This window comes from Salarias fasciatus, chromosome 6 (genome assembly GCF_902148845.1).
Source record: "Salarias fasciatus chromosome 6, fSalaFa1.1, whole genome shotgun sequence".
NCBI lineage: Eukaryota > Metazoa > Chordata > Actinopteri > Blenniiformes > Blenniidae > Salarias > Salarias fasciatus.
This window is the reverse complement of record NC_043750.1, coordinates 33,510,210-33,525,928: the sequence shown is the minus strand read 5'-3', so window position 1 is coordinate 33,525,928 and position 15,719 is coordinate 33,510,210. Positions and strand designations below refer to the sequence as shown.

The following is a 15,719-nucleotide window of genomic DNA, read 5'->3' as shown; positions in this document are numbered from 1 at the left end:
AAAATAATGGGGAAATTCCTTTCTTTTCTTACCATTTTTGATTATACTATTTAATATTTTCCATGTTCCTCGAACATCATTTTGATGGTGCTCTAACAACTTGTGATAATATAATTTCTTGTTAGTTCTGATTATACTGATCAACTTATTTTTATATGTGTTATACCTCTGTTCAGTAACTTTAGTTCTATATTTTATGTATTGTTCATAAAGATAATTTTTTTTCTTACAGGCATTTGCTATGCCACGTGTGATCCATGGCTTTTCAGATTCAACTTTGTTTTTGACGATATGTTTTTTTAATGGACAATGTTTATCATATAGGTTAATTAGAATAGATTGAAAAACGTCCTATGCTTGATCAGGGTGGGGGGTGGCGTAAACCTCCTCCCATGTTTGATCAAGTAGGTCTGCCTGAAGGGCAGCCATGGCTTCAGGTGTTCTATGTCTAAATGCTTTATGGGTTTCTGTTTGTGAGACATGTGCCTTTGGTACAAGTTGATGAAAAATGCCGTAAACGGGTAAATGATCACTAACGTCAGCCACAAGTAAACCAGCTATGATTTCTGTAACTATGTCATTAGTGAAAATGTTATCTATCAAGGTGGCTGATTTCACTGAAATTCTACTGGGTTTGAGGATCAATGGAAAAAGATTGTTGGCATACATTGTAGAAATGAAGTCAGATGTTTTTATACTATTACAAGGATTCAAAAGGTTGATATTAAAATCCCCACAGATAATCTTATTCTTATTTGCCTCCATAAACAGCTTCCCAATGTTTTGGTTAAATGTATCTAAACAAGAACCTTGCGTTCTGTACACACAACTTACTTGGATTTTTTTTATAGTCTTCAAGTACAATTTCGACGCTTATACATTCCATGATCCCTTCAATGGAGGTGGTTTTACTTTCAACCAACCTACTTCTCAAATTTGAGTCAACATACAAGGCAACCCCCCCAATTCTTTTCCCATCTCTATTTAATATATATAATTCATATCCATTCAATTTGACATCTAACCCTTTTTTGACCTCTAACCATGTCTCAGACATAGCAATGACACTGAATTTTTTAAACTTATTAAGGAATAATAGGAATTTAAACTTATTTATATCATTATAATTTTTGTAAAGGCTTCTACAGTTTATGTGTATAACTGTGAAGGCATTGTCTATTTTGAGCTTATTGAATTTTTCATTATTATAATACTTACAGCTGTTCATTGAAGGAGTAATAAAATTGTTATCCAGGTCTATATCAGAACCAAACTCATTGCTTTTGTAATCCATAGAATCAAGTGTGTCTAGTTGCAGATTGTCATAGAGTGTGTGTAGATCACTTGTATATGGTTCATATTTATCATCATCAGTTACGTATGTCAAAGTCACCCAAAATACCCCATGCATCATTTAAATTCTCATCACTGTTTGTTATCATACAGTATAATCGAGGTTGTTTACAATGAGATATACTATGATGAAATAGAATTCAGGCACACATCCACACACACAGTACAAACATACACCAAAGATTTCACAAGAGCTTTCAAACACTCTTAGTGTGTGCTGGGAGTGTTCAAATGTCTTCAGTCTGTCAGAGAAAAAATCAACAAAAAATACAATGGACCACTGACTTTCGACAAAAATCTTAATTTGCTGGAGTCTCATTTTTATATAGTTCAACAACAAAAAAGGAGCAAGAGGAAAGGAATTTTCACAGTCTTCATAAAGTAACAGTTTTTCCAGCCAATGTGAAAAAACTAAAAATGATAATGTGGTCCTCCATCCAGACTGTAAGTTTCTGCAGATGTCAGGTTTGGAAAGAATCTGTTGCATTATTTGTACTGGTCAAGGTCTGTTAGTTCTCTTACCAGAATTACTTTGGCTTGTTCAGGGGGTCCTTTCATTTGAATGAATACTTTGCCATTCCTCGTCCACGTTGCTTTGATCTTGTTGTTTCTTTTCAGAAGGCGAGCATTTCTTGCAATCTCGGCGATCTTCTTGGTGGGGTGTTCGTTCAGATAGACATCTGAACCCTTTAGTTTCCTTCCCTGGCGTAGAAGCTCCATTTTATGCTTACTGTTGACGAAACGCAAAATCACAGCAGGCTTTGTTTTGTCTCTCCTCGGGAGAGTGTGGCACGCCGCGATATGGTTCACGTCCACGATGATGTCCTTTTCGGCTAGAAAACGCAGCACTTGCCTTTCCAGCGTTAGCAGATTGGCGGCGTCCGCATCCTCGCTCACATTTCTTCCGTTCTCCGTCGCTCTCGCGTATGAGCGAGGTTTAATATTAAGCCCGGTGATAATCACATCCTCCATTCGAGTGTATTGCTCCAGATTGTCAATCCTCCTTTCAAGCTCAGCTATAGTTTTGTCCTTTTCCGCGATTGTTAGCTTGAGTTGTTTGACTTCATCAAACAGCTGCATGAGCTTGATCAGCTGTTGAGTTACTTTCGTCAGCTCACCCGACATGCTGTCCAACGATTTACGGATTTCCTCCATTTCTCCGTCATTTTCATTCCCCTGTGCTTTCTTGGGTGGCATTATGTCGGTTTTCCATTAGTTTTCGGTTTACACACGACTTTGATTGCAGAAAACTTTGCTTTTGGTTTATCAGAACGCAGCGGTCTCACTGGGTGCCGCCATCATTCATTCAGCAGACACAGCGCCAACCGAGATGGCAGTTTGGGCTGCCTTCTATTGAGTTAAACGGGTCATATTGTTTATGGGGGATAACGACAGATCTGGCAACCTTCTCCAGCGGACTGCAGAGACACCGCAAGTGGTGTGAATCACAGTGCTGCGGTATAGTGGACCGGAGACGGACCACAGGCGAAGCGCAGCCGGACCGCATCCAGTGTGCATGAGGGGTGACTTGGGCTTCTCCACATCTGGCCAGCCTGAGAGCAATGCACATTCCGGGTGTGCTGAACACGTCAGCGGATTTCCTGTCCTGGCAGTCACCGCTGCCAGGGGAATGGCGCCTTCACCCAGAGGTCGTGGACCAGGTCTGGCAGACCTTCGGCAGGGCGGAAGTAGACCTGTTTGCGTCCAAAGAGTCCACACACTGTCCTCGCTGGTTCAGTATCACAAACAACGCAGGTTCTCTGGGCCTGGATGCACTGGTGCACGACTGTCTCCAAACGCTTAGCTATGCTTTCCTGCCTTTTCCCCTGATATTTCCGACAATACTCAGGGTCTCTCAAGAGGGGCATCCACTGATCCTGAAAGCCCCATTTTGGCCAGAACCTGGTTTCCTCTGCTGTGCAGGTTCTGCTGCAGCTCGCTAAGGCGCCTGCCACTCAGGAGGGATCTTATGTCCCAGTTCGGGGGGAGGATCCTGCACCCCAGTCCAGACCGCCTCCAGCTCCAGGCCCAGGGTCTCATTCTCGTAGTCCCTGCCGTGGAATTTTATTGTAAAAAGTATCCTAGGCCAGTCACGGTGCAAAAAACCCCACAAACATATATTCCAGAAAAAACGTAAAATCCTCAAGTATATCCACTCTTGGTTCTTGAAGTCTTCCATCGTAGTTCTCCTCAGAAAAATCAGGCAGAGTCAGAGTCAGAATGCAAAAGGAGGACTTTATTCCCAAAAAACCCTCCGGCAGCCAGGTTGACCAAAAGAACTGACGCCCCGATCGCTCTCCGCTCCATCTATTTATACTATTTCTTGGGAGTTCGTCAACTCTCCATGGACTCTTCGTCAAGACACAATTGTTCCCCCCTCCCTACAAAGGTCATGGTCCGTGACCCCTTGGGAGGCCCTCTCAGCCTCCATCAAGTCTCCATCAAGTCTCCATCAAGTCTTCCCAAATGCCAGGTGTTGTGCAACAGATCATAGTGTCACATTTCTTGTCCAATGAGCCTCATTTACACCAGAGGGAGACAGAGAGACAATTGACCTAAAGTCTTGACTTTTGAAAAAACAAACTGTCCAGCTGCCAAGAGGCTGCCGTAAAAATGAAACATGGCAGGCTGGCGAACAGAAAAAGGATACATGTCTTTTCTACGCCTGTGTCTTACTAGCATACTATAACTAACAGAGACATGCATTACATGAACAATAGTAAATAACATAATATAATAAGCATGATGTAAAGAATATTATAAAATTATTCTACATCCCTCGTAATCTTCTTGCTTGCGAGAAGTGAAAGGGACTGAGCTTCCGGTGTGACGTGGCTATATAGACTCACGACATGTGACTTTGTTGTAATTTAATTCTCGACCTTCGTATGTGAAAGGATGATCATTCAGTGCTTTATGTACTGCCTCTGGCGGTCATCCAGGATTCATAGAACCATAGTTACCTACATAACTTTCGTTTTGTAAGGTGCGTTGCAATGATAGAATCATTAGATCCAGGTGTGTTGAAGCAGGGAGAGAACTAAAGCATGCTCAATAGGGGCTGTCCAGGAACAGGACTGGGAACCCCTGATTTAAGCCATTTAAACCCTTGTATTGTTAAATATTAAAGAGCTTTAGTTCTCATTCTAGGATTAAGGTTAGTTGTATCTGTAGAAATAAAAGGTAATCAGTGTATTACTGCAGCGGTCTGATACACTTGAGGTGATTTTCACACTCCTGTTTGTCATTGTGTTGCTTTTCAGGTGCGAGTGGATCTGACGGAGGCACAGCATGTGTGCAGTGCAGCATCCAAACGTGGGCGGTACCGTCAGGAGGTCAACGTAGGACCCCAAACCACACGATCAGTGCCCTTCGTCATCATCCCCATGAAGGAGGGAGAGGTCCAGATTGAGGTCAAAGCGGTTGTCAGGGAATTCTTAGTCGGTGACGGCATCATGAAAATGCTTCGGGTGGTGGTAAGAGACACTGACACAAATTATTTCTCCTCTCCATAGAGTTGGAAGAGTTGATTTCATGCCATAACAAAAAAAAAAAAGCTACACAGCTTCAAAGAGCAATTTGAAAGTTAAGATATTCAGAGGTAAAAAAAAAGATACGTTTTTTTTCCTAGGATGTTCATAACAGCGCTCTGTGTGGATCAGCTCTGTTTACTGGATCAGATTTATGTCAGATTGCAAACAACAGCTTGAGCTGAATCCTTTGCTTGGCAGATTAGTTTTGATTTGAACCATAAGATCCATGGTGAAATTTAAAGCTTGTCCATGTTGTTTTTCTAGCCTGAAGGTGTACTCGTTAGGAGTCCCAAGATCATCACTCTGGACCCTAAAGGTGTGGCTGAGTTTATTAAATTCTCTAAAACCATGAATATCACTTAAGATTCTCAGTGTCTCACCACTGCTTTTCCATTCAGGTGGAACACAAGAGGAAGTTCTCAACAGTCAAATTCCAAAAAAGGATATGATTCCAAACTCACCTACGAGCACACACATCTCTGTGACAGGTAGGAGATATCGATATATATATTCCAATTCTGTGATGCAGTAACTCTTCGACTGTTTTCCCACTCACGAATGGTCTACTCGCTCATTTGCAAATAAGTTTATTTATTTATATTTAGCACTATGGAGCACCATTGTACCATGTCACTGTGTACCACTAAATGACTTACTATTGTGCCTATGGATTTAAAAACAACCATGAGGTTTTTGTGTACTGTACATAGTACAGTTTACATCGTCTATTTTTCCCCCACAATTGCAAGTTAAAGCAACAAACAAGCGCTCTCACAGAGATGCTTTACCAAAACATGTCGGAGGAGAGCCGCACTGTGGTGGACTGGTTAGCACACTCTTATACCCCTTTAACACTGATGATCTCGTGCCACCAAGATCTTTCGGATGCTGCAGCGGTCAACGGCACTGTGTGCTAGTGCATGCTGTTCCACGTAGCTATACCCCCATTCACAATGAACAGAAAAGGCAAATGGACTGGTACATGACTTTGCGGAGTGTGATGAAACAACAAGTGCAGGATTCTACTTGAACAGTTCCGAGATAAATTTGCAATTTGCGGCAAGAGTCAGTCAGCTGATCCCACCCTCCTAGAGGCTGCAAATGCTGCACCCCCTAGCGACGCCTGCTGCACAGACCCTATAACACCCGGGGAAGTGAGAACTGCTCTGAAGAAACTAAACATCAGGAAAGCCCCCGGCATCTGTGCCATCACCAGTGAGATGCTCAAAGCCGGCGGTGATGGTATGGTGGAGTGGTTAACCCACCTATTCAATCAGGTGTGGGAAACAGAGCAGCTGCCCACTGACTGGACCAGAGGGGTCATCCTGCCATTCTCGAAACGTAAAGGTGATAGGCTTGTCTGTGGAAACCATAGAGGCATTATTCTGCTCTCCATCACTGGCAAGGTCTTCACCAAGATCTTGCTTAACCGTGCCCTTCCAGCGATCAGAAGCTGCCGCCGTCCCCAGCAGGTTGACTTTATGCCCAATCACTCTACAATTGACCACATCTCTGCTGTACATCTGCTGATAGAGAAGACCCGTGAATTCTGTAAAGATCGCCATCTGTATATCGGATTCATTGATCTGAAGGCCGCCTTCGACACCGTCTGCCACTCCTTACTGTGGAACATCCTCCAAACCCTCTGAGCACCACCCAAGATCATCGCTCTGTTCAAGCTGCTTTACACCAACGCAGAGAGCTGTGTCCATATTAACGGTATTGAATCCAACTGGTCAGGGCCGGCCCGTGCGTCTCAGGTGCCCTAAATGAGCCCGAGACGAGGCCCCGTGGGTTTCCGAGCGGTGCCGAGCGCTGCAGAGCGGGGCGGCGCAGAGCGGGGCTCACACGGAACACGGAGGATCACAGCCACATGTGGCCCCCCCTTGTGGTGGCCGGCCCTGCAACTGGTTTACCATCTCTAGTGGCATTCGCTAGTGTGGCTGCTCCTGATCTTTTTAACTGCATCGTCGACCATCTGATGTCCAAGGTCTGCGAGCGCGTTCCCAGAGTGTCCTTTGGCAACTACCACCTGACTGACCTGGAATACGCTGACTATACCATCCTGCTCAGCATGATCTACAGTCGGCTGAGAGATGCTCTGGGCTTTTACAGTGAGGAGGCAGCACAGCTTGGCCTCTAAGTGAGCTGGACTAAAACCAAGTTCATGTATGTCGGTGATGGACCAGATCCACCTCCCATGCAAATTGGTAGCGACATTGTAGACCCTGTCAAGAACTTTGTGTGCTTGGGGTCTATGGTGACTGACAGCGGGGACCTAAAACCAGAGATTGATCGCAGACAAGTCCTGGCAGCATCTGCCCTGCAGTCTCTCTGGAAACCACTCTGGCAGACCAGACCATCTCATGAAAGACGAAGCTCTGGATTTACAAGCTAGCCGTACTCTCCATCCTGCTTTATGGCTCAGAAACGTGGTCCCTGAACGACACTCTGGCTGCAGAATCGATGGCTTTGATAGCAGGGCTCTTCGAACCATTGAGAACATCAGGTGGCCCCAGCGAGTTTCCAATGAAGTGCTTAGAGCCCGTACAGGCCAGCCCCGAGCATCTTCCTTGATCACACAGTGCCGCACCCGCTGGCTCAGCCATGTCCTTCGTCTACCCCCAGAACATCGGGCACGGGCCATTCTCCAGTTTTACCCAAAGGCCGCAGGCTGGAGACGACCACAAGGGAAACCCCGTATCCGATGGCTCAACGTCGTTGCGGGCAACCTCCAACAACATGGAGTTGCTGTGGAGGATGCAGAGCAGCTGGCACAAGATTGCCAGCACTGGAAAAACCTGGTTTATCTGGTCGGCTCAACGCACCAGGACAGGATACCCTGACCCTCGCTGGAGCATTAAGAAGAAGAAGAAGGCAAGAGTCAGAATTGTACAGCAGCTCTACATGATCAATTCCGAAATCATATGGGAAACAAAAAGTCTAAACAGTCATAGAAAAAGGAAGAATGGCAAATCAGACAGCTGCGGATGTATTTGCGAGTTCTCGGACTGATCTTATAAAATCTCGTTGGACTGTTGCCAATATACTGTAGAAACGTGTCATGAAGCCATGATCTCACCTGGAAGATGAAATTAGTTACTGAACAACACTACAAATAAGGAACAATTAAAAGCATTATGACAGTTTCACAATGGCATGCATGCAATAATTAAATGACCCAACAACTTCTCCTCCTCCTCCTTGTATCATCTCCACTTACAAACTTTCTTCACTGCTACATCCATTCGTTCTCCCTCATTGTCAATCAGTAGATATGTGGCAGCACAATAGGTTCTTTGATGGTGTGAAATAACTTCTTCCAGGTTAATATCCTTTGTACAGTCCAGGGACCGTCCTCAAAATCCCAGGTAGAAATGATGATTCACTGCTTTTTACACTGTTTTAATGCTTGTATATATATGGTTGTGCGGGGAAATTCACATGGAATTCAATCCACAACACCTTTTTTACAAGATCAAATGAGCTCAGACCAAGCTCCAGGAAAACAGAACACCGTCTCCGCATAATGTGCGACAGTTCTCCTCCAACTCTGCGCAACTGTACATCGTTTTACGCTCACTATATATGTGTACGAGGGGGTACCCAAAAGAAACCGGAATTTGGTCAGAAAACAATAATAATGAGTTCCGACTTCTGGCCGTCAGATGTGCTGCAGGTAAGCCTCATGCACATCTGTGAGAAATGTGAGCTCCGAAAGTTACACTGACGCCTGTCAGGCGCTATTTATAGTAACAGAGTGCAGCAGCGGTCTGCGATTTTTTCCAAAATGGCGACATTGACTGGGAAGCCAGAGCAGCGCGCAAACATTAAATTCTGCTTTTTGCTGGGAAAAAACAGCAGCAGAAATACTCACCTTGTTGCAGCAAGCCTACAAGGATGATGCTCTGGGGAAGAATCAGGTCCATGAGTGGTTCGGGCGGTTTGAGAAGGGCCAGATGTCCGCGTGTCAGGTCCGCTCAGCCGTGAAAACAATGCTGATCTGCTTTTTCGCTGTCCAGGGTATCGTCCACAGTGAATTTGTCCCTCCAGGTCAAACTGTAAATCAGGACTAGTACATCAAAGTCCTAAGACGGCTCCGTGAGGATGTGAGGAGGAAGCGGCCCGCGTAGTGGCGGAGTGGAGCCCGGTTGATCCACCACAACAGTGCGCCAGCGGACACGGCGCTGCGCGTCACGCAGTTTCTGCCGAAGAATGAGACAAATCTCCTCTCCCATCCACCTTATTCGCCAGATGTAGCCTCGAGTGACTTTTTCTTGTTCCCCAGGTTGAAGAAGGAGCTGAAGGGACAGCGGTTTGCAGATGTGGAGGAGGTGAAAGAAAAAACGCAGCCGGCCCAAAATGGCACAATTACGCACGGGTGTCACAACACATTCGTGAAGTGGGAGACACGGGAGGAGCGCTGCATTAATGGAGATGGAGATTATTTTGAAGGCGACAGTGATGTTTTATTTTGAAATGTCAGAAATAAAAAGTTACAAACAAATTCAGGGAACTTTTGGTTACCCCCTCGTACAGTCCTCCAGCACTACGATAACTCTCTGCCAGCATTCACTCGTGATAAATCGTTAGTGCGCAAACAGAAGTTCTTTTTTTCAAAAGAAATCACTTCTTGTATAACCCAGCACCACGGCGTGTTGCAGTTCATTGCCGCAGTTATCTACAGGATTTGGTACACTCAGTTCATCGGTGTCAAAGGGGAATTCCCTCACAGTGTGAAGGTCACTGGTTCAAATATTCAGGCCAGTCTTTCCAATGAAGATGAAAGTTTCCAGATATGCTCACTTCCCCAGTAACAGGTTCAAATGTTGTTTGTACAGGAAGAGAAGATATTTCAGCTCTCGTGGAGAACGCCATCAGTGGGAAGTCGATGGGTACACTGATCTACCAGCCCTCGGGATGCGGAGAGCAGACCATGATCCACATGACTCTGCCTGTCATTGCAACCATATATCTGGACAGAACCAACCAGTGGGAGGCTGTAGGCTTTCAGAAACGTGATGAAGCCCTCCAACACATAAATACTGGTAACTCAGTCAAGCATAAATATCTAATAAACACATGGCATGTGAATAACTATAAAAATGCTGCCATAGTAGTAAAACTGCAGAATTTTGATAACAGAGTTACTGAAAAGGCTATTTCTCTGTTTTATCCAGGCTACAATCGGGAGTTGCTTTTCCGTAAAACGGATGGGTCTTTTTTTGCATGGAAAGGCCGCCCAAGCAGCTCCTGGTGAGACTCCCAGATCTCAATTCTTCATGCACCTCCATTTCACTAATATACTGTACACACATTTTAAACAAATATGACATTCTCTCCTCTTTTAGGCTGACAGCCTATGTTGCTAAGGTGTTTGCCATGGCCCATGGTCTGGTGGCAGTGCAGGAAGAGTATATCTGTGACGCCATCAAGTATCTAATCCTCAACGCACAGCAGCCTGACGGCATGTTTCAAGAAATTGGGACAGTGTTCCATGGGGAAATGATTGTGAGTGAAATTATTGTGAATTCTGCTCATTTTCTTTCAAAATTGATTGATATGAATAAAGCAGTTATACCAGATTTATCTTTCAAAATCATATTGATGCGAGCATTGTGAATGTGACTGGGGTTCTGTCTGTCTGTGTAGGGAGATGTAAAGGGTACAGATTCAGATGCCTCCATGACGGCCTTCAACCTGATCGCCATGCAGGAATCACGGGCGATATGTAATGCCACTGTTAATGTGAGTATATCACCAGCATGCCGTCTCTTCTCTTATATTTGCTTGATTTTCTCGCATTCTGTTTGCATGAGACTGTGGAAATTGTAGAGCTGGTAATACATTTTAGTTATGATGAAAACAGACACAAAAAAGCACTTTTACTTCAAATATTTAAGAAGTTATTCACTGACTTGGCTGCTTGGCTTATTTATGTTACTGTTTTCATCAGGCATGTTTGGGGGAAAAGGCTTTAGAACAGCTGTATCAGTTAAAAAAGGACTTCATGGGTCACGTGATGCAGCGGTGTTAGGTAGACGCTAGTTTGGAGGCTCTCCGCCGTATTACCCTCTTAAGCACTCAAAACCTTTGTAACGCCTAAATCTTTTGCTCTTTTTGATAGTTGTAGTTGTAGTTGCGGTCTAAAAGGGGCAAGCTAACTCGACAAATGCACATTCTCTATCGCGTGAAGAAGAAAACCCTCACGGAGAAGCTATCAAGATGGCGCTTGAACCAGGTGCGCAAGCTGTGGATATAGCCCTTGTACTTAAGGAGATGCGAACTGAAAATAAAGCCCTCTCTGAAAAGATGGACGTGCGGACTGCAGAGATCAATGAGTCCATATCGGGACTGAAAGGTATGCTTGACGGGCTGACATCTCGTGTCACCGAGGCGGAGGTGCACATCGGGACAGTGGAAGACCAGATAGCGGACATGAATGCCCAGATAGCGAAGCTAACCAAAGACAAAACATGTTTTTACTGGAGAGAAACGAGTCACTCGAGAATCACAGCAGACGCAACAACATTCGGATTGTGAATTTGCATGAAGGCTGTGAAGGAAGTGATCCGGTTACATTCTTTGCTAACTGGCTGCCCAATATACTGGGACGTGAGCACTTCACTGAACCGCTGATAATAGAACGAGCACACCGGACGCCCGCGCCAAGACCCACTGCTGACAAGAAACCAAAAGCTGTACTAATACGCCTGCTGAACTACCAAGACCGAGAGAAGATCCTACGTGTTTCTGCCAAGCTGTCCAAAGCAAACAAGGGCCCTATCATGTTTGAGAACGAGTCAGTAATGTTTTTCCCTGACCTCAGCGCCAGTCTCGTGAAATGCAGAAAGGAGTTCGACCCGGTAAAGAAGAAGCTGCGATCCTTGGGCATGGAGTATTCCCTTCTGCACCCAGCAACACTGAGAGTGAAACTCCCAGACGTGAAAGCAAAATTCTTCAAAACACTGAAGGATGCGGCAGTGTTTGTGGACATGTTGGAAGATTGAAGAGTCAGGATTGACACTGCAGATGTACTTCGAAAATTCTCACTCTCTACCGCTAATGAGCGCAGTGAGTTACCCTGAAACATCTGACGTTTGACTGTTATTATTCTTGTTTTCCGTAATAGGCGTTTTTTTTTCCTCTACTCTAACATGTTTCTACGCTAAGAGTGCTTAAATTTCTACTATGTTGTATTGTATGGAGAGCCCCCAATGGGTAGTTTCATTTTGTTTTTTTCAAAGTTAGTTAAACTAGACGTTACTCATGTATATAAGACCACTTATAATGGGAGGTGTGCCATATGTTCAGATTTGGCACTGTTGGGTTTTTGGATCACTCTTTTTTGTTTTTGTTTTGGTTTGGTCGCTCCATCTATGTACCTTGTTAAGTATAGTATTGATTTATAAAAGTTATCAAACAGATTGAGTGACATGAACAGGATTTTGAAGTTTGTTAGTCTTAAAGGGACTTAAGGCAAGATTTGTGAAAAACTACACATGCATTTCCACTTTATTCAATGCTAATGGGTCGTGAAGCATTAAAAACCTAAAATAACAGGCCAATCCGCGTATCTGTCTGTTGCCTTATACAGGCTGTGTGCCAAATAATTTGTTGCTGTTCGGGGTCCGAATTTCCCGCGCAATCGTGGGGATGTGACGTAAATTGACGCTGTATGCGCGTTGCCGAACAGGAAGAACATGGCCGCCGTGGACACAGACTCAAACACTGCTGGGATCAGGGGCAGGCAGTGTTGCCAACTTGGTGACTTTCTCGCTAAATCTGGCGACTTTCCGAAGCCTCTTTTCGACTTTTTTTGTCAAAAGTAACTAGCGACACATTTCGCGGCTTTTTCTGGTGCTCTGGAGACGTGACAGGACGTCTCTGCTGTTCTTAGCAAGCAGTGGTGCTGCGTGAGCCCCTCCCCCGTCCCAAAGCACTCACAGGCGGCCATTGTCACGCAGCGCTCCCTGCTGCAGTCAGAGCAGAGAGGAGACCCACACCACTCCTCCACACGTCACTTTGAGTCAGCCTCGACTGTCACGGCGCCTGGGTGCCTGACTTCCAGGGGCCGAGTTGGGGCCGATTGGGTAAACGGCCCGGAGCTGCTCCACTGCGGCGACGGGAGAGCTCCAGCAGCCGCGGCCTGCTTCACGCGCCTCCGTGGTTATGCGGCGGGTCCCCGCGCGCTCTGCGGCCGGCACAGAGTGCGTCTCTGCCCGGGAGCGGAGATCCGGAGCTGCCGCGCTGCGGCTTGCTCCGCGGAGGCGCGGAAAGCAGACCGCGGCTTCCACGGGCTGAGTGGAGCTGCCCCACGGAGGCTGACGAGAGAGCTCCGGATCTCTGCTCCCGGGCGGAGACGCGCTCTGTGCCGGCCGCGGAGCGCGCAGGGACCCGCCGCATAAACACGGAGGCGGAGAGGAGCGACGCGACGGATTTAAAAATGAATCGTTAGATTAATCAATGCATCGAAGAACTATTTCCTAGATTTACAAAAATAATCGTTTGGCACCCGAATAAATATTGGATATGCGTTTGATTCATGGAGGGAACTTCAGCTGCATTTGGGAGTGAAAATGGATGCTTACAAAAATCACATAATATGCGCTGTGGTCTTGCAGTAATCCGCGACGTAGTAAACAGCATGAGCATCCCTGGTGCAGCGCTGTGAAGCCGGACATTCTGTAAAATGTTTGTGTGCGCTCCCATGCCGCCTTGGCTGGTGGCTGCAGTTACCCACAGCGCCTATCGCAGCAGCACTGAGGTAAATTTTGTAAAGTTGCCTTAAGTCCCTTTAATGTTAATGGGCTAAATGGGCCAGTTAAACGGAAAAGAGTCTCATCATATTTTAAAAAAATTAAAAGTTGACATTGCATTCATCCAAGAAACTCACCTTACTATGCAAGAACATAAAAAGTTAAAAATGGAATGGGTAGGGCAGGTAATATCCTCATCTTTCAACTCAAAAGCCAGAGGTGTGGCCATTTTGGTGAATAAAAACACTCCTTTAGAAGTCATTGACTCTAATATTGACCCTTCAGGGCGATATGTCTTTGTTAATTGTAAAATATTCTCAGAAAAATGGTCTCTTCTTAATTTATATGCTCCTAACTATAATGATGAAACTTTCATGCAAGATATCCTTTTAAAAGTTGCAGGTGGACAACACAGTGTATTAATAGGCGGTGATTTTAATTTTTGCTTAGATCCTGCTCTGGACAAATCTTCCAAATCCATTACCAGGTCAAAAGCAGCTAAAACGACACAATCATTTATGAAAGACCTAAATTTAATCGATATATGGAGACAATTGCATCCTCAGACTCGGGATTATTCCTTTTATTCCTGTCCTCATAATTCTCACACCAGAATTGATTTATTCCTCTTATCTGCTCATTTTTTTCATAGAGTGTTGGAATCGGAATATTTGTCCAGAATTTTGTCTGATCATTCACCTTTAACTTTGTCCATTATATTCCCTGACGTGCCTAATAGACCCTATAGGTGGCGCCTGAATCCCACCCTTCTTCAAAGAGCAGATTTTTGTATATTTATAAGAGATCAGATTAAGTTTTTCTGTGAAACAAACTGTGCCTCCTCTCCTAATTGCTTCATTCTATGGGATACTTTGAAAGCCTATTTAAGAGGCCAAATAATTTCTTATACAAAGGGTCTGAAAAGGAAATACACTGAAGATATTGAAAAACTGGAAAAAGAAATTTTAGATTTGGAGAAACACTTTCAAAGAACTACTTCAAATGACATTTATCAGTCTTTAGTTCGAAAAAAAAAAAACTCCAATACAATACATTAAATACTTACAAAATTGAAAAAGATATTCTAAAATCCAAACAAAGATACTATGAGTTGGGAGAGAAAACACATAAAATTTTGTCATGGCAACTGAAAGCTGAGGAAAGTAGCAGGACCATTAATGCAATTCAAACTAGAGCCGGCAGGGTTACATATAACCCAACAGAAATTAATGACACATTTAAAGAATTCTACTCCAATTTATATAAATCAGATCTTCCAGATGATTTATCACACATTGACCAATTTTTATCCACAATTAAGTTATCAAAAATAAATGATGCGGACAGTAAGAAGCTCGACCTTCCTTTTACTCAGGCAGAAATTCACAAGGCATTATGTTCACTTCCATCTAATAAAGCTCCAGGGGAGGATGGTTTCCCTCCTGAATTTTTTAAAGAATTTAAAGATTTACTCCTCCCTTTAATTACAGATGTGATAAATTTATCAGCCAAAACACATACATTACCTGAATCCTTTACAACTGCCATAATAACACTTAAAAAGAAAAAAAATAAAGATCCTTTGAAATGTGCCTCCTACCGGCCTATATCCTTATTAAACACAGATTATAAATTACTTTCTAAATTATTAGCAAATAGATTATGTGAGATACTGCCAAAAATAATTAATCCAGATCAAAGTGGTTTTATTCAGAAATGCACATCTACTAATAATTTGTGCAGACTACTCAACATAATCCATTTGGCAAAATCAAGATCTGATCCAACTGTGGCTGTAGCCTTAGATGCTGAGAAGGCCTTTGACAGGCTGGAATGGCCTTATTTATTTAAAGTATTATCAAAATTTGGTTTTGGACAGATCTTTATCAATTGGATAAAAACTTTATATTATCGTCCCAAAGCAAGGATTACCACTAATGGACAAATGTCTTTTGCATTCCCTTTGAGTAGATCATCTTGTCAGGGCTGCCCATTTTCGCCAGGTCTGTTTGTATTGCCTATTGAACCATTAGCAGAGGCGATTAGACAGAATTCAGACATCAAGGTTTTTGGA

General features: G+C 44.1%; 1 protein-coding gene across 1 annotated transcript in view; it reads left to right on the top strand.

Moving 5' to 3' along the window:
* The window catches only part of LOC115390829 (complement C3-like), a 64,666-nt gene that overhangs the window by 39,825 nt on the left and 9,122 nt on the right, over nucleotides 1–15,719 (top strand). Inside the window, exons 22-28 of the mRNA XM_030094846.1 lie at nucleotides 4,617–4,829; nucleotides 5,151–5,202; nucleotides 5,285–5,374; nucleotides 9,728–9,934; nucleotides 10,067–10,142; nucleotides 10,238–10,397; nucleotides 10,539–10,634. Coding sequence (XP_029950706.1) covers nucleotides 4,617–4,829; nucleotides 5,151–5,202; nucleotides 5,285–5,374; nucleotides 9,728–9,934; nucleotides 10,067–10,142; nucleotides 10,238–10,397; nucleotides 10,539–10,634 — 894 coding nt within the window. The remainder of the gene's footprint in view (nucleotides 1–4,616; nucleotides 4,830–5,150; nucleotides 5,203–5,284; nucleotides 5,375–9,727; nucleotides 9,935–10,066; nucleotides 10,143–10,237; nucleotides 10,398–10,538; nucleotides 10,635–15,719) is intronic.